At 37.9% G+C, this 26,873-nt stretch overlaps 1 protein-coding gene across 1 annotated transcript in view; it reads left to right on the top strand.

Moving 5' to 3' along the window:
* Window positions 1–3,518: 3,518 nt before the first annotated feature.
* The window catches only part of CAPRIN2 (caprin family member 2), a 34,124-nt gene continuing 10,769 nt past the window's right edge, over window positions 3,519–26,873 (top strand). The window contains exons 1-14 of the mRNA XM_029284077.1: window positions 3,519–3,770; window positions 4,655–4,717; window positions 7,173–7,253; window positions 8,073–8,311; window positions 9,788–9,870; window positions 10,720–10,875; window positions 15,470–15,513; window positions 19,237–19,959; window positions 20,764–20,805; window positions 21,055–21,171; window positions 22,442–22,573; window positions 23,133–23,208; window positions 23,743–23,795; window positions 25,811–25,906. Coding sequence (XP_029139910.1) covers window positions 3,519–3,770; window positions 4,655–4,717; window positions 7,173–7,253; window positions 8,073–8,311; window positions 9,788–9,870; window positions 10,720–10,875; window positions 15,470–15,513; window positions 19,237–19,959; window positions 20,764–20,805; window positions 21,055–21,171; window positions 22,442–22,573; window positions 23,133–23,208; window positions 23,743–23,795; window positions 25,811–25,906 — 2,157 coding nt within the window. The remainder of the gene's footprint in view (window positions 3,771–4,654; window positions 4,718–7,172; window positions 7,254–8,072; window positions 8,312–9,787; window positions 9,871–10,719; window positions 10,876–15,469; window positions 15,514–19,236; window positions 19,960–20,763; window positions 20,806–21,054; window positions 21,172–22,441; window positions 22,574–23,132; window positions 23,209–23,742; window positions 23,796–25,810; window positions 25,907–26,873) is intronic.

Genomic DNA, 26,873 nt, shown 5'->3' with positions numbered 1-26,873 from the left:
CAAAAACAAAAAACAAAACCCCAACAACTCCTGAGTTGAGATTATAGAAAGATTAGCTGTTTAAAAACAAGATAAATAGGAGTTTTAATTTTAAAAAGTTTAGCATTGTTTTTCTTAAAACATTTTTCTCTCAGGACCCTTTCCCACTATTATAAATTATGGACACCAAATGAGATTTGTTTATTTGGATGTTTATCAATATTTACTGTATTAAAAATTAAAATTAGTACGTTCAATACCACTATCAATTCTTTCAACTGTTTGGTGGGAGAGAGAGATTACATATTACGCTAAACGAAACTACAAACCACTGCATTTTACTGAACCAGATAGAACCTAGACTTTGTAAGTATTGTTAAGTATTCCTTGCAAAGATTTACAATCAAAAAGCAATAATTAGCCAGCCAAGATTTCAGGTTATCACAAATATTCAGCAAAGTCTAATCAGCTTCAGTGTCTGAAAAATCTTAGGTTTTCTGGGAATAAGTAGATGCAGATTAGCAACCACAAGGAAATGGGCTTCTTTTCAGTAGAGACCTTATCCTGAAAACCCCTCCCTTCCTCCCCTAATCTTTTATTAACTCCCTCCTCTCAGCTGGTTTCTCCATTCTTTTCCTCCTTGCTCCCAAAGAAGTAAAAACCATGTAGGCTGGGCAGGTAGGTAGAAGCTAGCTAGAAGCAATTCTACGTGTCTTTCTACTTTTATATTTTGCTCAAAACTTGGCATCTCTTATCTGGAACATTACTTCATGGCTCTTGGGTAAGTATTTGTTTCTAGAGATGGGCTGTTATGTACAAACTGAAGTACCACAGGCTTTTTCAAGGGGAATTAGAATATAGTCTTTCTACAACAATTTGGAATGTTTAACTGGGATAGGAATTAAAAAATAAATTAAATTCCATAAAAACATTGAAATGAGACAATTGTCACATTTTAATGCTTTTTAATTTCTGGTTACATTACTCTAATATCGGTAGAAACTCTACCTCTGAAATTGTGAACTAGTAATCCTTAAAAATGTAAAAATAAAAAATTAATTTTAATTAAATTGCAATTATAAAATATAAGAAGAGGATTCATGACTCCTGGAAAATAGTATTTGGGGAGAATGCACGAGACGCATCTAAATTAAAGACTTAATCCTTGTATTTTCAAATATTCTTTCTAGTGACTATTTACATTGCTTTTCTGTTTGTACGAATCTGAATATAAGAGCATATTTGCCAGCTTGTTCCTTGGCAAAAACATGTTACAATTCTTTTAGAGCTGGTTCTCTGAAGAAAAAAAAATTGCCCCTCAAGGTTCCTTATGTGGGGGGGAAAATTAAGCAAGAATTGTACAATACATATATATAATATATATATAATATAATATATAATGCTATAAAGGAATGGTTTGGGTTTTTTTGAACTCTCACTTAGATACAAATGAGGGCCAAGCTTATTCATAGTGCAAGCCCAATTCAGTTCGCCCAAAACTGCCTTTTTTTTTTTTTTTTTTTTGGGCGCACCCCTGAATGTGGCCGGCTTCCTTTCCTCTCATGAGACGCGAGACGAATGACGTTGCCGGCTTCCACGCGTTAACACATCCGGACGAGCAGAAGCTAAACTACGGTCTGCTGGCTCATCGCTTCTGCACGCCGCGCTGTTTTTGCAAACCGCTGTTCGCTGGGTTGCGCCGACCCAGCCAACGATGGTTTCCCTAACCTAACTTGGCGGGAGCGGGTCTGTCTCGCTTTGCAACCTCTTCCTTTCTTCGATTAAAACCGCATCGGACCCATTAAGAACCGCAGCGCCGAATTTCCATCAGCGCGATTAGAAGCCGGTATTCCTGCGCTCCTCCCTCTCCCCCCCCCCCGGTTAACGGTCCGGCCAGTCACGTGGCGAAGCCCCGAACGCCGGAGAAGCAGGCCATGCGGTTGCCGGGGTGGAACAGGGAGGGCGAAGCCGGGTGGTGATTGGACAGTCGTCGGCTGACCTGCCGCGGAGGCCCCGCCCCTTTCGTAGCTCCGGGGGCGTAGGGTTTATAAGCGGGGATGCGGACGGGCGGGCGGGCTTGAGCTGCTTTGGCTGCTGAGGTGAGTTGATGGGGAGGGGGCGGGGCGGGATGGGATGGGACGGGACGCCGGGTATGAGGGACCGCTCTGGATGTGGTGCCGATGGAGCGCGGAGCCTTGACCGAAGGATGTTGAGGGAAAGCGAGACAAGCCCTGTCACGGTCGCAATTCTACGAAGGATGTCTCGGGAGCTCCGGTCCGCCAACATGGACGGCTTAGAGCGGAGGATGACCCAGCGCTGCCTCGTCACTAGTCCCCGCCAAGCTGGCTGCGGGCACTGAGGGGGAGACCCTTCTTTTCTGACCCTGACAGAGATGGAACTTTTGCTGGCTTCTCTTTTGCCCTTACCTGCTTTCAAAAACAGGGGAGGTGGGCTGCGAATTGTGTCTCCCCCCCTTTTTTTTTTCCTGGGAATTGGACTGCTGCTGCTGCTTTGGAGAACTTACCTTTGAGAGTCCCTAGTAAGCTTTGGATGGGGTTGTGGGGTTGCAGTCCTTTAATTACCTTAGAGTAAGGGAGTGCTTGTTTCTCCTTGGAAAGAGGAAAAAATACTGATTTCTTTACCTTTTATTCCTCCTCTCATCGTTCCACTGGATGTTGCTATAACATTTGTAAAATGTATAATCTTCAAAAGCACGCACACTTACACACTGTGTGTGGATGTGTGTATGTACACATATACCAGAAGCATGCACACACATGCCTACAAAGGTACTCCAAGATCTGTTTCTTCTGCATGGGAGGGCTCCTATCCCTTTGGAAGTTTGTATTTTATTTCAAGGGAGGCTGGTGCAGTGTAGCCTTGTTCTACCTTATGTGTTAACTGTCATCATTAGTAATTAGCATAGCCAATAGTAATTATTCTACGCCTCCCTGGTCATCAGAAGAAAGGAAGGGCAGAGATTTTGCTGCTTTCTCTCCCCTCTCTGTCTCTCTATAGGTTGCTGCTAACATTTCATTCCAGATCCTGGTTTTTTAGCGCATGTGACAAGAAGCCTACATTACAGGCGTCTTAAATACCTCTTTGGAGTTTTAAAGAAAGAAGCATTTGGAATTGTATATGAAACAAATCTTGTGTTTTGGGCTTGGTGGGAATTGTGGATATGGCTGTTAGCGCTCTACTAGGGCAATAACAGCAAGTCAGGAGAAATTTAAAAGGGAAGAATGCACCAAGAAGATCCTGAGACTAATTCTTCGATATTTCAGACGTTAAGGAATTGTAACTTTATGACATCAACCATAGGAACTCGTAAGATTTACTACGGACGTAAGGTGTAAATTTCCTCTTTTATCCGACACGCAACTTTCAAGACACCAAGACCTTTGTAGAAATCGTAACGTCATATATGTCGTCTAGATGAGGGAGTATTGCGCTCACATATTTAGGCAGCTGCTTTAAAGAGGTTGTGAGGAGGGAGCAGCTAATCAGTACCGGTTTCTTTTGCAGCCCTAGCCGTTTCAATGGTGCAGCTTTCACAGTCTCCACTTCGCCGCCCTTCACCTTCATGCCACTCTGAGGAAGGGGAAGAGAAGAGCATGAAGCCAGATAAGCAGCAGGTGACCCAAGGTCCTCGAGGGGATAACCAGCCTCCCATGAGCCCCCTGCAGGCAGCTTTGAATTCTGCAGCTACAGCTTCTCAGGCATACGAGACTTACATTGATAATGGACTTATCTGCTTGAAACACAAAATCAGGAATATTGAGAAAAAGAAGGTAGGTATATTTTCTAAACTAACAGAGTGCAAGAAATAATGCGGTAAGACCATAATTGCATAAGGCAAAGGCAGCTTATGACTATCACTTTTTATAGATTTGTAAAGCAAAGTGCTCAGGGGAAGTAATCTATATTTACTGCTTATAAAAAAAATAATTTGCCCTTTCTATTGGCCCCAAACAAGTGTATGGGTAGTTACTTTTCTTTAGATAATTGCAGCTTTTAAAAGAAATTTTATAATGGGCTTAACATTTAATTTTAGGATAGCTTTGTGGCTACAGAGGAATGGCTTTTAAGTAGATATGGCATACATATTTATTTACTGTGTCCTTTATTACACAACTGTCCCTTGTAATAAAAAGTATAAGTTGTTACATTGAATTACTGTGTAATTTTTGTGCTGTCAGTATAATGAAACCTGCCTTGACTGGAAATAACTTCATGCTTCATTAGTGCCTTTCTTTCTGTTGAAAGATGGCTTTACAATACAGCTGCAAGAGATTTGAGTTTAAATATGTGAAAAGGTTATAGTTTTTAATTATAAATATATATTATCTCTAATCACGGTGCTTTTGATGTTCTAACATTTTTATTCATGAACCAGCCCTAAAACACTGTTTAGAGAAATGCTAGGTCATATTAGCTCTGTTTGCAATCACCTTTATAGAGCTTGGACTACAGCAATGAATTATAAAGGGTATTTTTTGATTTATTGTTTCATTAATGCCTAATGCAGTGTACTTAAATATCTGGTATATTTTCTTAAGATTTTATATTGATACATAGCAATGAAGGTTGCAATTAATGATTGTGTGGTTCAAGTTTGGCCTGTGTCTGAAGAAAAAACTTGTTCATACTTCACTTGTTTGACTTATGTTTGCAGTTCAAGTTAGAAGACTATAGGGATCGCCTGAAAAGGGGGGAAGTCCTTAATCAAGATCAGTTGGTAAGATTTCTGTTTTTATCTCTGATTTTTACAGTTTTATAAACATTTTTATACCCATTCTTGATCAGTTAAATGGCACTTGGTGGGAATGCCACATGTGCATATATCTAGCTAGCTAGACTAAATTCCTGCTTAACTTTAGACACTGAGTGTATATAGGAAGATTCTTGAAGAATTTTTTTAAAGACTTAGCAGAAAATATAGGTTTTGATAAAATGAAATCAAGTTTGACACTAATGGGAATGAAAGGCTTCCAAGAAATGAAATATGCTCCTTTCAGTGAAAGTCTGCATGATTCAAGTTCCCCACCCCATTGATAACCTATAATTTACTTAACCTTGGCTTGTTGTATTCTACTTGATAAAGGGATAAAGTAGTGGTACTGGGTTCAAACAATATGCTAAACAACAAACTAGCCAACAACATTAAACTTAACATGTTTGTGCAAACCATAACGTCTGAGTACCTTGCAATATACGGTAACCAAATAATATGTTTCTGGGTGTTTCAAGAGATTTCAAAATTTAAGATACTTGAACAAATTTGGTTAATGTGTATGCATTAGCAAAATCAATTGCCATGATCTTTTGAATAGTACCATAATGCAGACTATTACAATCTGGGAGCCTTCAGTTGTATTGGGACCACGGCTCCTAAAGTTCCTCAGATAGAACAGCAAAAAGTAATCAAATGTGATGACATTTGGAGAATTCCGTGTGGGACAGAATTAATGTTTTGGTAAGAGGAAACTTGTGCTAAAGGTTTTCTGAGTGGCATTTGAAGTACTTTAAATGATTTTAGAAGGAATGATATGATAGATCATACTTGCTCATGTAATTCGTGCAAATAAAACACTGTGATATTTTATAGTATATTGTCTTAAAAATATTATATAGTTGATATTTTCTTAATTGTTTACATGCAGAGGTATCCTACTTGCATGTGGTCCTGGACAGCTAGTAATGCAGCCCCACAAGATAATAATATAAAAAAGGAAATGTTATTTATATTAATTATGTTATACATTTTATATGTGATCCAAAACAATCTTCTTCACTCAATGTGGCATAGACTAGCCAAAATATTGGACAACATGCTTTAGAGTTTAATTCTTCTTTTACAAGGGTTCTGTTTAAATAGTTGGAACTTGATGCCAACTAGGCCATGCAAAGTCTATTTTGAATTCATAATAGTGATATTGGCAAAAACAAAGAGATTGAATAATTTAAAGTTTTGTTTCATGTACTGTGGCATAATGAAGAGTTGTGGCTGATCTAGAACTGAGGTATAAAGATGAATTAGAAAGTTTGGGTTAGTATTTCTTGGGATTGTATTTGCTTATTGCTAAAATTACAAAAGCATATTTTAATAGCAATGATCCAATTTAGACATGCAAACCAATTTGCATTATTCCAGGTTCCTGTTGTGGAAATTACTATTATTAAGTTAAATATTTAAATATCTTCTATTTTAAGCCACTATGAGGCAATGTAGAAATTGGTAAATAAAAACACAGAAAAGTTATAATGCATAAGGAGGAATAAAGAAATAAATTAGAATTGCTGCTGTAATAATCATGTGTTCAATATAAAAAAATGGAGGAAATCAATTATTGTAATATTCTAATGCATTTAAGGGACCCCTTCGAAATATCTACCACTCTACAAATAGAAATAATAATAATAATAATAATAATAATAATAATAATAATAATAATAATAATAATAATAATAATGTTTTAAACTGCATTATAGTCCATTGAAAAGATGGCAGTTAATTTTTAATACTTTGTTTCACTTAACAAAATTTTATTATAAAGTTATTTATAAATTTTATATGTGGTGTATACTCTTAATGCTGTGTTTACAACAAATCTATGTTCATGTGAGTATCTCTCAACAATCTCTTTTATTTAAATAGTCACAAATGTCAATAATTCTTAAAATGTTGGTTCAACCTCATTAAGACTTAATGATTATTGCTTATTTAAGTTTATTTTTATAAAAGTAAGCCAAAGTCATCTTTCAAGTTAAAAATGTCATAACTGCTGGGGAGGGGGCTTTCAACACTTTAACATGATGTGAAAACTTTATTGATCAAAAAAAATCATGTTTTAAAATATAAATCTTGTCCAAATCAAAATGTGAAGATCAGTATTATTGATTATTCTGATCAGTATGAAAAATAGAATGCTTGTTTAAAATTAGCCAGAATGCTGTAAAAGCAAATAAATCCTGACCAAATATCTTAATATTGGTTGATTTTTCACGTGTTTCACTTTGAGTGTAAGTCTGGGGCAGAAAACATTTTGTTTTAATATCTGCACTTTGCATAGTAAAATCAGGTTAGTGTTTTAATCCACCCAAAACATACACATTTATTTGAGGTGCCTCAAGACTCATCTCAGTAAACCTAGATGCATTTTTAAATGAATAAAAATTATGACTAATTGCAGGAAGCTGTTGAAAAATATGAAGAAGTCATACATAACTTGGAGTTTGCTAAAGAACTTCAGAAGACATTAAGACCTGATTCAGTTCTTCACTCATCTCTCTGGTATATTAACACATCTTTATTCAACTAAGTAATCTTTTACACACTCCTTAATTTATATAAAAAAGGGTAACGATTCTATAGGTATCTGAACTTAATACGGAAAAGGTACCGTCTCTTCGACGAAGACTGGTCAGTACTATACATCCTACAAAATGACATGTCCATCCCCTCAACTTACAATGGTTCATTTAGTGACCATTCAAAGTTACAGTGGCATTGAAAAATGTGACTTATGACCATTTTTCACAGTTGCAACCTTTGCAGCATCCCCATGATCATGTGATCAAAATTCAGATGCTTGGCAACTGGTTCATATTTATGACCATTATTGTGTCCCAAGGTCATATGATTACCTTTTGCGATCTCCTGACAAGCAAAGTCAACGGGGAAGCCAGATTCATTTAACAAGTGTGTTACTAACTTATCAACTGTAGTGATTCACTTTACAACAATGACAACTGTAAAATGGGGTAAAACTCACTTAACAAATGTCTCACTTAACAGAAATTTGGGGTTCAATTGTGGCCGTACGTCAAGGACTACCTTTAGCTACAAACAGTCAAAAGAAACGTACATGATATGGCCCATATTGCTTTGATATAGGATATTATTCTGATAATTAAATTTCTTGCATTTTAGGCATTGGTGTTTGTAAAAGCTTGCAATGTGGAACTTGGGAAGTTCCTCATAAATGTGATTAAAATAATCATTGACTGAAGGTATTTTTCTGAGCTGCAGTCTGTCCATTGTTTAGACCATTTGTGAACCCACTGCCAATCTCTTCCTCACATTGATACAGCTATTAAAAGTACAGCGGAAAGCGCAACGAAGGGAAACCTTAATGAAGCTTGAAGCAGAGAAGAAAAAGCTCCGCACAATACTGCAGGTCCAGTATGTGCTGCAGAATTTCACTCAAGAGCATGTGCAGGAAGACTTCAGAAGTGGCTTGAATGGTGCAATATACTTGCCTTCTAAAGAATTAGACTACCTCATTAAGTTTGCAAAATTGACATGTTCAGGAAGAAATGAAACTGTTAGGTAACTTTTCTTACTTTACCTTTAAATCAAATAAAACTTGCAATAGCATATTGAAAATTCGGTTTTAAACTATTGGTGGTTTGTCTTGTTTCTGGATTCAGTTTTGAGGAACCCCTTCAGGATGTAGTCCATGACATAGTTTTTTTCCTTGTCAAAGAGAAATGAAATGTTTCCTTTGTGTATTTTTTGCCTCACTTCTCCTTCTGTGTGACATAACTGCATCAAGCAAAAAAAGTGGTTATTTGCTCTTAGCTTGCCATGCTTGGAGTATAACAGCATCACCTTGAGCAACAAGTAGATTTTAGTGGACAGTGGGTTTTGATTAACTTAACCTTTCAAACCTGTATGAGGACAACCTGCATAATTCTGGTATAATACATACCTTAAGACTACACAGGGTGCCCATACGCACTCAGTTGCCTTGACAAGGAAATTTCATACAGTACCAAATTAAACAAATTTATTTTAATAATATGTGGTCTATTATGACCAGTTTGTTACTCTTAGATGCTGTTTTAACCTATTCAGTCTAGAACAGGGGTGTCAAACTCAATTTCACTGAGGGCCGCATCAGCATTGAGGTTGCCCTTGGGGGGCCGGGTGGGTGTGGCCAGGGTGGGTGCAGCCTATTGGGTGGGTGTGGATGGAGTGGGTGTGGCCTACTGGGTAGGCGTGGCCAGTTCTACATCATTCACGTCAAGGGTGCCTGTGGGGGCCTGGACAGGAGTGGGACAGATCTGAGGGTCTCTTGCAGAAAGGGGGTGGGACCGGGGCAAGTGCCAAGTCATGGTTCACCGGGGCAAGTCCCAAGATGGCCACCACAAAATTGTACATTGGCTTCGGGCCGGCCTGGGCCAGGGCCAAGACAGCAGGGGCCGTTCCCTCACTGTTTCCAGGATGGCTTCGCGGGCCACATGAAACCACTTCACGGGCCGCATCCGGCCCCCGGGCCTTGTGTTTGACATGTCTGGTCTAGAACTATGTGATATAACATTTTTCAATCACATTCATAATCAAAAAATTCAGATTGATGTGCCTAGTTTTACAGAAATATGAGTATGATTTTCCTACTAAAATGTATTTTGAAGATATTCCTTAAAATGTAGAATTTTAGGCTCAATGAAATTCTTAGATTGGAATATATAAATGATTTTTTTTATCATATTGCCATCAAATACAAAACCGGAATTTCAGGCAAAGATGTATTATTTCTAAGAATTCTGAAAAAATGGAGCCTTGGTTTAGTATCCGTTCTTACTGAGGTGGCAGCAAACTTACTAAAATCAGGAAATTGGACTGGTGTATTTAGCTGGTGTGAAGTATATGGAATTTTTTTCAATTGCCTCCTTTGTTCGAACTTTACTAAGAAAAAGCCAGCTAACATAATTTGCAATAAATACCAAGCCAACCTAATAGTTAAAACTTACTTGTGAACTAATTTTTTGAAAACTTTTGTTTCTTTCTTTTTGTTTTAAGCATTGAAGACCAAATGGAGCAATCATCACTTTGTTTCTGGGATCTGCTAGAAGGCAGTGAAAAAGTAATAGTTGGGACAACCTGTGAGTAGCTATTAATAAAAAGAGGCTGTGTTGTTATAATGGGATCTGGTTTTAGAGCTGTAACTATTTACGGAAGCCGCACCCACCACATTGCCGGCAATGGCAAAACAGTCCCAATATGTTGCGCGATGTCACGAGTTTGACATATCTGATTTAAGGTAAAAGGCAAAACTGAGATAACAACTATTATTCCAGCCCTTAAGGCATTTCTGCACTGCTTGGTCTTTCCGTTGCTCTGAAATCGAATGTTTCCAGACTTAAAAATGTTGATCACTAGGGCAAGGTTTTTAATCAGACATAAAAGAGAGGACTGCATTAGAATTGTGGGATTCAGTAGTATAGTATCATTAGTAGTACCTGTGGTTTATATCAGTTTTAACATCTATACTTTGTGTGTGGTAGATAGGACAATTAATTTGTGAAGCAATTTGAGCTTGATACCCTTGTGTTAAGGTATATTTTCTTGAGAACATGGTCATGGGATATATAAGGGTCTTCATTAATTTGTGTTCTCATTTGGCTTAACACTGAATTCCACATTTTGTCAAGCTATAATATGATTTATTTGCTTTTTGCTCCGCATGTGGCAATCTACCCATTATTGGAAACTAGGTCATTATGGCTTATTCAGCAAAGCATGATTTGAAATCCTGGCTTAGCATTGTCTGTATAGGATGTGAGAGTTTCCAGTAATGGGTATACTGCTACCAGGGAAATCCTGCTTTAGGTAACTGCAAAATACTTGTCACTAACATAAAGTATTAATTTTTTAAAATGAGTGGCTTCTGCTAGTCACAGTTTCAAAATTCTTTAGGAATATCACTCAATATTGAATACCTTTCCTTTTAGATAAGCATCTGAAGGATTTGTTATCAAAATTGATAGATTCTGGATATTTTGAAAACATTCCTGACCCTTGCAACAAACCAGAGAAAGAGGAATTGAAAGAGGAAAAGCCTGAAAAAAACAGACAGTTATCAAAACCAGAGTCTGTCAATGAAATTGGTAATGTATACATTTAAATCTTAAATTACATGATTAATCTTGTCTGGACAGAAATTCCCAAGACACGTAGTATTTGTGAAGTCATCATGAGACCCATTTGACTCAAAGGAGACACAACTGAAAAGCCAATAACTTATTTCTAGCCTATAACCTTTTGTAAAAATTCACATGAGGGACACCTGCAGGAGTATGTCTTTGTTAATAGAAACAGAGAGATAGGTTGGAGTCTATCCTTTGCACATAATATATTTGCAATTCAAATTAAAGAGCTTTAACCATACAATATTCATTTAGTTCAGACATGTCAAACACAAGGCCTGGGGGCTGGATGCAGTCCACGAAGTGGTTTCATGTGGCCTGCGAAGCCATCCTGGAAACAGTGAGGGAACGGCCCCCTCTGCCTTGGCCCAGGCCAGCCAGAAGCCAATGTACAATTTTATGGTGGCCATCTATGCTGAAATGCATTCAGTCTTAGCTCCACAAGGCTGTCTGGAAACAGCGAGGAACCAGGAGAACCTTGAGCAGCAGCCTTGAGGAAGTGGGGCTGGGTTTGGTGCCGCGGGTGCTCAAGGGCCAGGCTGGGCATTTGACCTCTGCTGCCCAGGGCTCTGGGCAGCCCGCACCACCATCCAGCCCCCCCTGCATGGCCTGAGAGGAATAGTGAGGCTCCTCCAGTGGACCATGCCTTGGCACTTGCCCTGGTCCCAACCCCTTCTGCCAGAAACCCTCATATCTGTCCCACTCCTGCCCAGGCCCCCACAGGCACCCTTGACGCGAACAATGTAGAGCTGACCACACCCACCCAGTAGGCCACACCCACTCCATCCACGCCCACCCAGCAGGCCGCACCCACCCTGGCCACACCACCCGGCCCCTTGAGGGCAACCGCAATGCTGATGCAGCCCTCAATGAAATTGAGTTTGACACCCCTGATTTAGTTTGAATTGTACTAAATTTCAAGTTGAAATTGGTTTAATTGTTTTGAGGCTGGTAACTTAGTTTCTTAGCTAATAAAGGTTTCTGATTTGCAGGCAGATAGGCTACATTTCCAGGTAAAAGTGCTAACATATTTCTTGAAATAACTTACAACCATCCAAACTAGGCCAGTGTGGTATGTACCTAACTTTTTGGCATAGATTGGTGCTTTGAGGATTTTTAAATCTTCAAAAGCCCTTGTAAAGCTAGAAATGTATGTGATAAATTTTAGGCACCTAGGATTGCAAATATCCCAGAGGTTGTTAATTAGTTTAGGTTAATTTTCAAACGTTATTTTTCTTCCCATTATTATTAGCAAATATCTTCTGGTTTATCAGTACTTTTCAGCCATGCAGAGCTTAATTTTTCTAGATTGATAGAAAGTCCCACGAATACTATGCAGCAGGAATGATCAGGATTTTTTCATAATTTCTTTCCGTTTTTATTTTGTAAGGTAAGCTATTAAGTGTGTCATGTGGCCCCTAATTAATAATAACAACAATACATCCTGCAATAATACCTTTAAAACCATCAAACATTTGCCTGTTTATCCCTAGGATATCTGCTCTTTGGGCAGGACTCAATTAGTGGATAATAATAAGTCTAAACATCTGGCAACTGTGCCACAAACCATAATGATAATAGCATGATTTTATTTACTTTTCAACTGAGAGCTCGCTTCTTGAAACAAATTTGTGACAGATGAGTCACTGCTACTTTTGCTACTGCTATAAAGTATTTGGGACTAAAACTGCTCGGCCTGTTGATCATGCAGTTTGATTTACTTTTCCAATTAGGTACATAATTAATAACTATAAGTAATTAATTAACAATGCAGGAGTCTTGGAGTAAGGAAATTAGGATCTTGTTCTTTGAAAAGCCCATCTGTTTATGGTAGGATTCACTGCAACAGTTTTAATAGAATTTTTAATAGCACAGACTAGTTTCTAGAACCAAATTAAAAAAGGAGAAATAAGGCTTTCTTTATAATATAAAGGAGAAAATATATATTTAGAAATTACACAGTATGTTGATCGAAAATGTAAAACTTTAGAGAATGAGTCAAGACCTGTTTCCAGTATACCATATCTAACGTACTCTAATGCTTGCTGGATTATGTCTATTGAGTTAAAACAATTCATCAAATAAAAATCTAATACTATTGTAACCATTCTATATATATATATATATATATATATATATATATATATATCCTTTTTAAGCACTCTAATATTTGTATTTCATAATTCTATTTATTTTTCTTCCTAATTGGATTTTAATGTATTCCAATTAATACATTAATGTATAAATTCTATTACATAATTATATTTTTTTTCTTCAGTGACCATAATAAAGGGATTTTTTTTAAATAAATAAACAACTTTTTTAAAAACTAGAATTAGTACTTGGTTTCCCATATGCGTCCAAAATAGAAGATACAGCAAACCATTACTAAATTGTTTAAATAAAAAAGTTCTTAAGGTATCTCTCCTACTTAAATTGGATTAGCACATCTTTTCATTGCTGACTGGTTTTGACGGTAATTTAATTAATCTGAAAAAGATCCTCTATCCCCTGTCTGCGTAATAACGTTTTCATTCAATAAAGATGAATTGTAAGATAGGGATATAAGCTTCACAGATGTGTGGTCTGTTGTTATGGCATGGGAAAACACACGTTTAAGTGTTTTAAGCAACAAAAGCGCACAGAATAACTTTAGGCCACTTACAAGTTATATGTTAGGATGAAATTGAAGGAGGAAAAGTTGTGGAAATTGTTGTCAATTTCTACGGATAGAATATGGTCAGAATTTAATAATGATTGCATTGTTTACCTGTGATCATTTATTTTTGGATTTGTGAGGAACATAGCAGTCATAAAACGTTGGTAGGAATTTGCACAAAAACAATAAGCCTACCGTGCTTCCCTGAAATAAGACCTACCCTGAAAATAAGCCCTAACTTGATTTTTGGGGTGGGCCTAATATAAGCCCTACCCCCTAAATAAGCCCTAGATCGGGTAGGCAACCTTGGTTCTTTTATGACTCGTGGACTTCAATTCCCAGAATTCCTGAGCCAGCCATGGCTGGCTCAGGAATTCTGGGAGTTGAAATCCACGAGTCATAAAAGAGCCAAGGTTACCTACCCTTGCCCTAGATTATACCCCGTTGACCTGTCTGCCTCTTTCCTTTCACTCTCCTTCCAAGTCAGGCTGCTGGCTCTTTTGGCCACTAACCCCCCTTCACAGCTCTGCCCACAAAGCCACCGAAGCGGCAGGTGGAGTCGGGGAGGGTGCTGAAGTAAGTGGGCATCCTGCCTGCAGCGTCCATGCTTGGCTGCCCCTTCCTCACCAGAGCCGGAATGCCGCTATGTTTCAGTAGATGCCAGCCTTCCCTTCGGCGGGCCTGGGCAGCTGCTGGAGAGAGATGGGCCCATTTCAGTACCTGGTGCCCTTGGGGACTTTGCCTTGCCACCTGCTTTCCAGCTCCGTCGTCTTTCTCCACTGCGTTTCTCCGCCACTGCATGCAGGGTAACAAAAGAAGTTTGGGACTGAAAAAAAAAGTTCAATCAGACCTTCCGACTTCTTGCAAAAAAAAAAAAAAGATCTTACGACGTTGGAAGGTCTGATTGAACTTTTTTTTTTTTAGTCCCACAAACTTCTTTTGTTTCCCTGCATGCAGCGGCAGAGAAACGCGATGGAGAAACTTGACGGAGCTGGAAATCAGCTTAGCGAAGAAATGCTTGGGGGAAGCGAGAGCATCTGGGCAGTGATGCGGCAAGCTCTCCAGCTCTGCGGTGGTGGACAAATGCGACGGAGTTGAAAAGCAGGTGGCATGTGGTGCTGATTGGGGGGAATCTGCCAAGCTTCATGGCAGCAGCATTGGTACACACGACGCGTGACAGGGCATCCTGCCGTGAGTGGTCGAAAGTGACAGCAGTACAAGTAAGGCGGCGTGGGAGGTCTGGCTACGGGATCCTGTGGCATGGTAAGCAGGGTACGTGGGGCAGATCCCCCCTCCCCTGCCAAGCCTCATGGCAGCGGCACCATCCTGCTGCGAGTGGGCGAAAGATGCCCAGAACAAGTGGGACGACTGACATATGGGCTGCCGCCATGAGGTTTATGTATGTGGAAAAATAAGACATCCTCTGAAAATAAGACCTAGTGCCTCATTTGGAGGCAAAAAAAAACATAAGACCAGGTCTTATTTTTGGGGAAACACTGTATGTTCAACTCTGCAGAACTTGTTTTGTCAACTTTTGCTCTATTAGAAGTTTACTGAAACATGCATTTTGACCAAGGTTGCCCCAAACCTATATCTACAATGTTAACAATGCGTGTGCTTTGTACTGAGATAAATGAAATATTGCATGTGACTAACTTGGAGTAGGAAACAGAATCCTGGTTGAAGCCATTCAGTCCAAAGTTTGAGTCTGGGTTCATACCTTGTCCTAATCTGTAATGTATTGATTTTAGTTTAATACATTGTGTGAACTGAGCCAAATGTGTCTTCATCAAATTATTGTTAACAAACTATAATATATTGTGTTAATTAACTTCACACAATTACAGTTCTTGCTTGTGCAAGTACTTAATTAAAGTTGCTTTTTTTTCTTTCCAGAATCTCAAAGGCAGCATGTTCAATCTGAAATACAACCTCAAGAAGTAAGTCCACCATATTATCTATTATACTTTTGCAAGGTTTGCGTAATACAAGACCTCTTCAAAATCTCTGCTTGAAGAATTTTTAATTATTCATTTCAACTTGTTTTTTCCTTCCTGCCTTCCTGTAGACTTCTAGGAGCAAGGTCAAAGATGGAAAATGTCTATTTCTATTATTTGAAAAAGTACCAGGCCATCATAAGTCAGTATTTGGTAATTCTGAAGAATCCTAAGTTTTTCTGAGGCACATCACAAGATTACAATTGTCTACGACATAAACTGGCACCAAAAATGTCTGTAAAATAATACTTATTAGAAATCCATACCAATAAAAAACCCCTCAAATGAGCCATAAAGCAAGGTCTAATAAAAGTAGAGTACAATATAAAATCAAAGTTCTGATCTGCTCTAAATTACTTAACTACATCTGTGAGGCTTGGATTCCTGCCCAGGTCTTACAGTGTGTTTACATTTTTCCTCATAGCTAACTACTGCTTCTGGGAAGATTCAAATACATTTTCTCAAGCAAACCTTTTCCTTGTTATTTAACTGGGGGTGAGAAGAGTCACGTTTACTTCTATGTTAACTGCCATCTTGGGTTTTTTTACTGGATAAAAGTATTAGGAAACAGGTCAGTTGTTGTGAATTCTGATTTAACAGAGAAACCTGCCTGCCCCAGGTCATGTCTAGCAATTGGATTTACTAGGCTTCTAGGATATGCTGAAAAATCTGTTAATACAGCACTGTACTTATTCTAAATTATTGATCAAATGTTGGGTTTAACTGATCCTAATTAAAAGAAACTTGCATACGTTATTTAAGAAGCTAAAGCAGACAATTCAATCTTAGATTGTTCAAGAACATGATTTGACTGTAATCAGTAAAAGAAAAAATTAACCAATAGTTGGAGGAATCCAGCTCAGTAGTTCTAAAAGAATAATATTTCAGATTAATATCCATTACACTTGCCGTATGCGATAACTGGACTGGAAATTGACTATAAAAACTGACCAAACAAGTGACTTGGTTTTATTTATCTTCTCAGTATATAAACTAAGCAGGAATTAAGCTTTTATATCATTGTGATAGACTACATTAAATTTATAATTTTTGAGCTGACCAAAAGGGAAAGTGTGTAAATAAAGTGGTTAAGGCACCAGGCTAGAAAGCAGAAGACTATGAGTTCATGTCCCGCTTTAGCCATGAAAGCAAACTGGGTGACTTTTGGCCAGTCACACTCACTCAGCCCAACCCATCTCACAGAGTTGTTGTGTGGAAAATAGAAGGAGGAAGATATAGAATAGAACAGAACATAATAGAATAGAATAACAGAGTTGGAAAGAATCTTGGAAGTCTTCTAATCCAGGGATCCCCAATCCCTGATCTGTGGACCAGTACCGGGCCGCGGCATGCCAGCAACCAGTCCACACAAACAAGCAGCCCCATCCGCGAGATGCAGGCAGCACACAAAACCACACATCCTCCGGTCCACGGAAAAACCTCTCTCCATGGAACCGGTCCCTGGTGCCCAAAAGGTGGGGACCCCTGTTCTAGTCCAACCCCCTGCTTAGGCAGAAAACCCTATACCATTTCAGACAAATGGTTGTCCAATCTCTTCTTAAAAACTTCCAGTGTCGGAGCATTCACAACTTCTGGAGGCAAGTATGCTGGATATGTTCGCCATTTTGAGTTATTTGTAAAAATAATAAAGGCAGGATACAAATAAATAAAGATGTTATAAAGGAAACATGTTTTATTTCTTTCATATGTTTCCTTGAGTGTTTTTAAAACATTGATCAGTTCCTTTAACTTTATGCGGAAGAGGGAATCTAAATTGCCAAAAATAGGAATGTAAGTCTGAGCTTAATTTATGAAGGCATCGACTCTGAGCAGATATTTAAATTTAGCAATTTGTTAGAGATGCAATTATGGTGGGGTGGGAAACAAGCCAGTCTGAAAAACAAGCTTGTTAGTGGGCCACTTCTCATGAAGCAAATCATGATGATGGAGTTAAAATCCCATTCACTAATAAACACAGTCTAAGGTAGGCACTGTTTCAGAGAGTTGGGAAATTCTTGAAGTAAGGTGTTATTTATTTCCCCTCCTTCCAGTTTCATCTGTCACCCTTGCCAGCGAAAAAGGCAAAGGGTTAGACCAGTTGCAAGATACGAACATTTGAAGTCTGCATGACTTGGCCTGGCAGGCTGACTTTGGCTCACAAATTGGAGACCAGGCATTTTCTGAACCTCCATTTCCTTATACCATTAATTTTAGATTTTTAATAAGGAACAGCTGAAGGGCTGAACAAATATACTAAGGGCATACTTGCTATATATTTTTCCTTTTGCAGATGGGCCACTCCTTGGGTCTATATGGATACTTCCTCTTTATCATTTGGGAGGTTATATCAGAGGTGGGCTTTGGGGAAGTGGTAGGGACAAATAATTATATGAGGGGATTGAAATACTAGAGTACAGAAAGGTGAAGTCCCACATAACATTTTTTCCTTGAAAGAATTGTCCCAAACTAGATTGGGGAAATATGATTAAGAACATCTGATTTAGGTCTATTGTTACATGATTTGATACTTTGATACTTGCTTCTCCTTTTAGTTGCTAAACAGTTGTCCAGTTGATTGCCATTTTCCTATTCAAAACCTGATATATTTAAACAAAAAAATATAAAAGCAAAACTGTCCCAATACTATTTGTAAAATGTGTGTTATACACTATCATATGCATAATGTTAAATAATAACCTCAGTGTAGTTTCTAAGAATAAGATGAACATCTATCTGACGCTGTACCAAAATACATACATTTAGTAATGCATTCTTCACTTGTCTATATACGCTGCTTAGTTCATTTCTTCCACTGCAATTTGTTATAACAATTTATTGTGAGTAGTCCTAATAATACTATCTTATATGGGATTGAGACACTGCAGGATTATGGCAGTTTTAGATACCAATGACTTGCAAGTAGATGGTTTGCTTAAGAGGCAAATTGTTAATCTGTAGATTTATTAGATTTTTATCTTCTGCTGAACCCAAAACAGCTGGTTCTTAGGTGGGTTTCTATACATGCTAGAATTAGAACAGCTTAATTTTGGACTGGAAAGGATACTGTTTCCATAGTTACCAATGTTTTCAGACACCTCCCTTGATAGCTTCCTGCCACCTCCCTTTATTATATATTTTTTAATTTAAAAAATTAAAGGGGAAGCCAATTTACTGCGAAGTGTTAGTTTTTAACATCTTTATAGACATTTTTGGAAAAATGTATGTGTTACTACAGTGTGTTGCTTTGCTTACTGTTCCCCCAAATGCAAAAGGAGAAGGCAGTATATTTTGGAGGAGGGGGGGGAGAAGTTTAGGTGATTGACAGCAGCCTCTTCAGTTTGTCTCCTGGTAAGTGGATATGTTTTGACTGGATATACAGTATCCACTTTGGGATGAATAAGTCATTATGTGTTCCTGCAATGACTGCCGTTTTATACCAGTACCATGATGTGCTCTAAAATTTGGAAATGTCCTCATTGGCCCAAAGACATGCCCTTATTGTAATTCATAAACTAGAGATTCTGTCATCTTTACTTGTTGCTTTAGCAATTTTGGTTGACGTTTATTGGCCTCTCTGATGACAACTACTGTGCATATTGAGATTATGCTAAATTTTATGCTTTTCTACTGAAGTGTTATGTTTTTATTTTGGTCTATTCTACATAGTTTCTTAATAGGCGCTATTTGCCAGAAGCAGACTATGCTGTCAAGCCTGAAGGATCCAAACACTGGGAAATAGAACATGCTGCAAAAAGTGATCCCCCCAAATCCTGGGAAATGCTGGTTGATGTTGAGGATGAGAAACAGAAAAGGCAAAATACAGAATCCATGAAATCATTAGAATCTGTAAACCAGGAAGGGAAGAAGAAGCTGGAACTTTCGCAGCCATGGGAATCTCCTCTTCAAGAAGTTGATGGTCATAAGCAGGACGCTCCAAAGTCTTGGGTGGCCCCCGTTAGGGAAGAGCAGGCCTCTTCCAAACCCTGGGTAACAAAAGCGAAAGAAGAGCAGGAACCAAAGCAAGAAGGTCCCAAGACTTGGATAACTAAAACTAAAGGAGGATTGGAACAAAACCAGGAAAAGCCAAAAATATGGGTGTCTCAAACTAATAGGGAAACTTTGAAAAAAACAGAACCCATGAAGCCTTGGGATGCACGTGTCCGAGAGGAGATGGAACAAAAGAAACAGCAGCCTGAAAAGCCATGGGTGGGGCATATAAGAGAAGAGGATGACCAAAAATCTCAGCCTCCAAAAGTTTGGGAAACTTCTGAGAGATCACAGCAAGTGGCCCAGCAGCCATTACAGAATGCTCCTAAGATCTGGGGAGTTGGGAATCTTGTGCCAAAGGAGCAGACTGAGCTAAAGAAGCTTGATGTGGAACTGAAAGAAGTGAGTTGGTATAAATGAGAGCATCCAAATTAGTGCGCTTTGCTCATATTATTTTGCTTACTGAAAAGTAATTGCTTCTGCAACTATTATCAGTATCAATTGATTAATGATCAATATACTATTGATAATTCAGTGGTTTTTCTATGTAGATTCTAGCTAAAAAGAAGGAACCTTGACATTTCATACTATATTAATCTTCCAATAACCCTAATACTAATTCAAGCTGCCTTGAATACTATTTTTATTTTAAATGTAACAGCAAAATCAAAATAAGCTAATTTTGTATCTGTTGATATGTGTTGAAATTAGAATTTTTACTCTGTTAGAGGTAATCCCTGAGTTATGAGCGTTCCCTTAGCGAACAAAGTTACATGATAAGCGCCCCCTAGTGTTTATGAAAAAGTCCTGAAATTATGAATGTTGCCACACCATGGTAGTTGTTCACCCTTACGTACGACTGCAGTGAGGGACGCTTCAGTGGGGCTCCCTAGACCCCCAGGGCAATTGTGAGCTCCCAGGGGAGGGAACATGAGGTATTTCAGTGGGTTGGGAGGCATTGGGTGATCTGAAGATGGGTTGTTCCATAACTAGACCCTCAATGGCCTTCCCCACCCTGAGATACTAGATGTTCACTTAACGAGCCGCACATTAGCCCATACATTAAATTAGTGAATGCGTGGGCGAATATGAGATTCACTCCGAATCCTCGAGTTACGAATGGAATGGGCAGGCTCCATTACATTTGTAACTCGAGAACTACCTTTATACGTTTGGTCAAATATTTTTGCATGCTTTTAAATTTAGAGACAAGAATGCAGATCAAAGCTTGAATCAGATGTGAAAAAAGTGGGTAAAGTAAAAATATATGGTGATGGAGTTTGTAAAAGTAAACTAATCTTGCACGGTGTCCATAACATTGTTATGTCGAAATAAAACGATGCCTGGGCATCCTATGTAAAAACAAAAATATTGAGGTTCACAAAATAATACAAGCACTTGACATGCATCAGTTTTTAGCAGAAGGAAATCTTGGCTTTCAAAATTTGTTGCCGAATTGGGTTCTAATAAATTATTTTATTTTATTGGCTTCCATAGAATGGAAAGACGGGTGGAGTAAATGAACACAGCATTGATGCATCAAAGAAAAAAGGGAGCTTTCAGTCAGTTGGAGAATCATGTAAATTACCAAGGAATATCCAAAACATCATGCAGGTGTGCTATCCAGATTATTACAATATTTTGAAATATTTCTATGAGTATATGCTATATTTCTGCATAAAATATCAAATTTTGCTTTAGCCTTTTTAAGAAAGTAACCAGTGTCATAGAAAGAGAACCAACTCTACGGTGATACTCCCCACATTGGAGCCTCAAACTAACTGGCAGAGCCAGGTCTTTAGGCTCTTCCGGAAGGTCAGGAGGGTCAAAGCCTTTAAATAATTATATACTTCAGGTTCAAGTAGTTGAGTAGATAAAAATTGTTGTATCAATTAACGTATTGCTTCTGAAACAACTTTAGTTATGCATATTATTCCTAGTTCTTGAGAATTTTGAGATATGAGCTCATGTAGACAGACACTGAAGAACTTTTAAAAACTCATTTTAAAAAAGTAAACAGTGGTTAGCTTCATATATTATGCTGAGCCTTAATCTGGTTTGTTTTGCTTTGATTATTACTGTATGAACTCTGGTAATAGCCTATATTAATTGTGTGAACTCAGTGATAGCCTATATTAGGACTTGACTTGACTTGTAGAGTAAGATGGTTTTGCTTTTCTACACTCATTGCATCTATGGTAGCTGGCCAGTGGCCCCTTTTTGGGTGATCAGCTTCCTCCTAGATAAGGAAGAGCCTAAGGCAGTGATGGCGAACCTTTTAGAGACCGAATGCCCAAACTGCAACCCAAAGCCCACTTATGTATTGTCGGGTGCCAGGTGGGCGTGGCCCATTGGGTGGGTGTGGCCAATTGGGTGAGCCTGGCCCATTGGGTGGGCGTGACTGTGGTGGTAACAGCAGACTGGGTGGGACTAAAAAGTTCAATCAATCAATTCCAACTTTGCGAGATCTTTTTTTCCCCCGCAAGAAGTTGAAATTGATTGATTGATTGAACCTTTTTTTTTTTGCACACAGCGGCAGAGGCCTAAAGCGAAAAGGTTTTATAAAACCCAGCTGAAGGCCTAGGACTGGGGCAATGGTGCGCGTGCCCACAGAGAGGGCTCTGAGTGCCACCTGTGGCACGTGTGCCATAGGTTCGCCATCACGGGCCTAAGGACTGAGTCATTGTGAGGGCAGTCCTAGGTATCTAACAGATAAAATGGCTCAGATTTGCTTGTTTGGATTTTTAGGATGGTTTAGATTACACTAAAGGGGAATGTAATGGCAAAGAGTTTAGAAAGTCTGATTTCAGCAATCTGAAAAGAGCAGAGTGCTCTGTGCAATTATATGCTCTTCCTCCCTGCTTGCCTTTTTCTGTCGTATTAGGTAGCTAAGCCTGTGCACCAAACAGCTGCCGAGTTTTGCTCTACTTCTAGCCTTCCAAAGGATCCAGTACTCAGAAGGGAAAAATTGCAAGATTTGATAACTCAAATTCAGGGGACTTATAACTTCATGCAGGTAGATTTATTGGTTAATATAATAGCATTGGAACTACTGGGAATTGATGATGAACCTGGAAAGAGAGGAATATAAGGGAAGAATGACTTTAGTAATAAACCTTTGAGGCCATATCTATCTGTGAATACATCAAATGTACAAAAAGGTAGATTGTGAAATTTTCCATCTCTCAAAAAGAGATTGGCCCTGCAATGTCAATGACCTTGAAAAGATGGATTACCGTATATTTTTTTGCATTGTGAATTTTTGGCAGGATGTTATCTGGCCTATTTTAAAGTCAAGAGCAGGGAGAAATACCTCAGTATGTTAAAAATTTTGCTTATAAATTGGGATCCTAAAATTATAGTGGCAGTAGTCAGCTTTATGGGCATAAAAACAATGTGTGCAATAGACATTAATTAATCTTAAATGTTTTATGTAATATTTATCCATTTATTTTGTTAAACTAATGCTACACTTTTAGATTATATTTGTATTTTGCTGCTTGGGTCTTTTAGTTGTGTATATAAATATATAAATACACACATGTATATTCAAAAGAGTAACACTTGTCTTTAAGGAATCACTTCTGGATTTTGATAAACCTTCACAAAGTGCTGGCTGTTCATCACAAGCCTCTTCTGTTGATTCTTCTGGTAATTCTATTTAATACATTTAAATAAATAAAAAATATATAAGGAGGTAAAACAATAAAATAAAATAAGAAATAACATAAAAGAGATGCTTAGTATTTATATTCTAATTTTAAATATTTGATTATTTTTATGGCAAAGAAAGATATTTTATTTGACTAACTGACTTTTGGTGAATAAAAAGAGTTTGTATGAAAACTTAGTTTTGAATTTTTGTCCAAAATTTCTATTTCAACATTAATTGAAATGAAGAATGTATCAAAGCTGTATTTAAATTATATCAACATATTGAAGAAATAATGTGTGTAAAAAAATACTAGAGTTATCTCTAATTTTTATTTGAAATTAAAAGACTTTAAAACTCCATCCTTGTCCCGACTAGCTATTGAGATGCAAATCAATCATGTTAAATATAAATATAGCTGTCAGCCTTTTAAATCTAAAAATGGTAATACTGTATTACCTAATACAGGATTATCCAACTGAATGCTTTCTTAATTTATTTGAAATAGTTATAACCATATTCTTATTTTTTAGCTTCTAATGAACAACTTTCAAACCAAAATGACTTCTCTGAACAATCAGTGCAGGTAAAATTGAAAGTTGTCATTTGTGAAGAAAGATGTCAACTTTTAAATATATTATTATATAGTTTATTTGATTCAAGATTTATTTCTACTTCTCCGTTGTGTGCCAGGGCTAAAATTACTCTTCTATGTCAGGAAAAAGTAATACTCCCTTGAAGGACATTAGGGGGAAAAAACTTGCTTTATCTGGATCCTTGCTACAGGTAGTCCTCAACTTACAGCAGTTTGTTTAGTTGACCATTCAGAGTTACAGCGGCACTGAAAAAAGTGACTTATGACCATTTTTCACACTTACGACCATTGCAGCATCCCCAGGGTCACATGATCAAAATTCAGACACTTGGCAGCTGACTCATACTTAGGACAGTTGCAGTGTCCCGCGGTCACGTGATCCCCTTTTGCAACCTTCTGACAAGCAAAGTCAACGGGGAAGCCAGATTCACGTTGTTACTAACTTAATAACTGAAGTGATTCACTTATAAACTATGGCAACAAAAGATTGTAAAATGGAGCAAAACTCTCTTAACAACTGTCTTGCTTAGCAACAACTGTCTTGCTTAGCAATAGAAATTTTGGGCTTGATTGTGGTCATAAGTTGAGGACTAGCTGTATAACAACTGGTACCTCCAGCTTCTCCCTAGACCAAACTTCAGATACAGGGATTTGTATCTACCCATCTGCATAGCTGGGCATCTAGTCACTACCAAAGTCTCCTTATATTATCTGTACTATCAGTATGCCTGACTCCCAGTTGTTGGGAGAACATGAGTAGAAAGATTACATTCCCTCATGTTTTATTTGTGGGCTTCAGTATAATGGCTATCAGAACACTATACTGAACTAAATGTGTCCTCGCTTAAAAAATGTCTCACTTAGAAATTTTGGATTCAATTGTGGTTGTACGTCGAGGACTATCTGTATTTTCTCAGATTAGGATTAGGGTTTGTCCTACTGTGAAAAATGTCTAGTCGTCTAAACTAGTCTGATTCCAAAAGAGGCCTGAATAAATGGAATTCAGATTTTCCCCCCCAAAACACCTTTTCCTGTTTAATTCTATTTATAATATAGCACACCAGGGAGAAACTAAATTAGGCCTCCAGCATTCCATTGGGAAGATGGACAATTAGACATTTTTTAATTCTTTGTTCATTTAATTTAGTTATCAGTGATGGAATGTTTTCCATGATTAGGCAGAGCAAAAGTCATTCTTTCCAAAAAACTTGCCTTCAGTTATCCACCATCTTATACATAATTGAGGATAACATTGACAGAGGAAGAAAGGATGGCTTGCATAACAATGTTCAACAGGCAGCCAAGTTTATCCTTGTCTAGCCTTCTCACTGTGATAAAATATAAACCTATGCTGAAACCCAAGATCTTCAGTTATCATTACTATTATGGTTCATTGCAGTCAACCAGATGTTCAAACTGGAATTGGCATTTTTATTCAGCTATCAAGTCCTTCCCAAGGACCTGGGATGGTCAGATGTTGATTTATTATTATTATTAGACAAATTTATATAGCCACCCAACTCACACATAGGTGATTCCAGGTGGCTTACAACATTTATTTATTTTTTAAAAAAATCCATAGAATAATGGCAGGACAAGAAGCAACGGGTGGAAACTGATCAAGGAGAGAAGCAACTTAGAACTAAGGAGAAACTTCCTGACAGTTAGAACAATTAACCAATGGAACAACCTGCCTCCAGAAGTGGTGAATGCTCCAACACTGGAAGTTTTTAAGAAGAGACTGGACAGCCGTTTGTCTGAAATGGTGTAGGGTTCCTGCCTGGGCAGGGGGTTGGACTCGATGACCTCCAAGGTCCCTTCCAACTTTATTATTATTATTATTATTATTATTATTATTATTATTATTATTATTATTATTATTATTATTATTATTATTATTATTATGTCTAAGTGAACATTTAATGATGAAGCAAATTTCATAATGTATTTCAAATTATACTTTTAAAGATCTCCTTTAATGGTGTTGTGTCAACTTTTATTGTCAGAGTGCTTCTTCTCCCATGACCTTGCATGGATCAAACACTTCCTTAGTTTCTGATAACACATTGTCTGGATCAGAAACTGAACTTCATTCACCACAAGTAAGACAAGTTTACTAATTCCTCTCTTGTTTTTGACTCTCTTGATCCTAATTTATGTATTTCCCACCTTTAATGAGAGATTACTTTTGCAGATCTCTATCAATCTGTAATAGCTTTTGAGAAAGAAGTATGTGGCCTTATGCCAGTAATGGCTAGATGATGTGGAGGGGCCAGGCTAATGTTCGATAGTATCAATACACCTTTGCCAAGGAAACAAGAAACAGTCAAGTATGGAAGCACCCTGTACCTCTTTTGCAGAGCCCCATTCACATTCTATCTCTACTATAAAATATACTCTGAGAGTTAGAAGCATGATGTCCCCAATACAATATTAATGATCCTTTCTTTAAATATTGACCTCATTTGTCAGGAAGGATAATTTTTGGCTGCACTGGTTTCTTGGTATGAGTTCTGCAAATTTCCTGTTTCCTGAATATGATCTGATTAGAGTTTCCAGAGTTCCCAGCCCATATAATTAAAGAAGGGGGGGTTCTAAGAGAAGTAAATGAAAATCCTTTTTGTGGTTCTTTTTGTCCTTACAGGAGAAGCCCTCAGAGTATCTATCATCTGTAATTTAAAAAAACAACCACAATTCACTAAACCAAACAGAACTCTGCCTTTTTCCCCCCATTCTTTGCTTTTTTTCAGTTATAATAATAATAATAATAATAATAATAATAATAATAATTTAATTTATATACCGCCCTTCTCCCGCAGGACTCAGGGCGGTGCACAGCATATTAAAACAGATACAAATGTAAAATACAAAAATAAAAACCCCTATAAAACCAAATTAAAAACCAAATATTAGAAGCTGTATTCCAATTAAAATTATACTTAAAAACATCCCTAAGTAAAATCCTCCCTAGGTCAGGCCCGCTTGCTGGAAAAGCCATGTCTTGAGGGCGCGGCGGAAAGTAAGGAGATCCGGAATCATCCGGATCTCGGGGGGTAGTTCGTTCCAGAG

The sequence above is a fragment of the Protobothrops mucrosquamatus genome, unplaced genomic scaffold, assembly GCF_001527695.2.
Source record: "Protobothrops mucrosquamatus isolate PMUCROS unplaced genomic scaffold, P.Mucros_1.0 scaffold363, whole genome shotgun sequence".
In the NCBI taxonomy this organism is placed as follows: domain Eukaryota; kingdom Metazoa; phylum Chordata; class Lepidosauria; order Squamata; family Viperidae; genus Protobothrops; species Protobothrops mucrosquamatus.
Note: the sequence above shows the minus strand (reverse complement) of the source record. Positions and strands in the feature narration are given on the sequence as shown.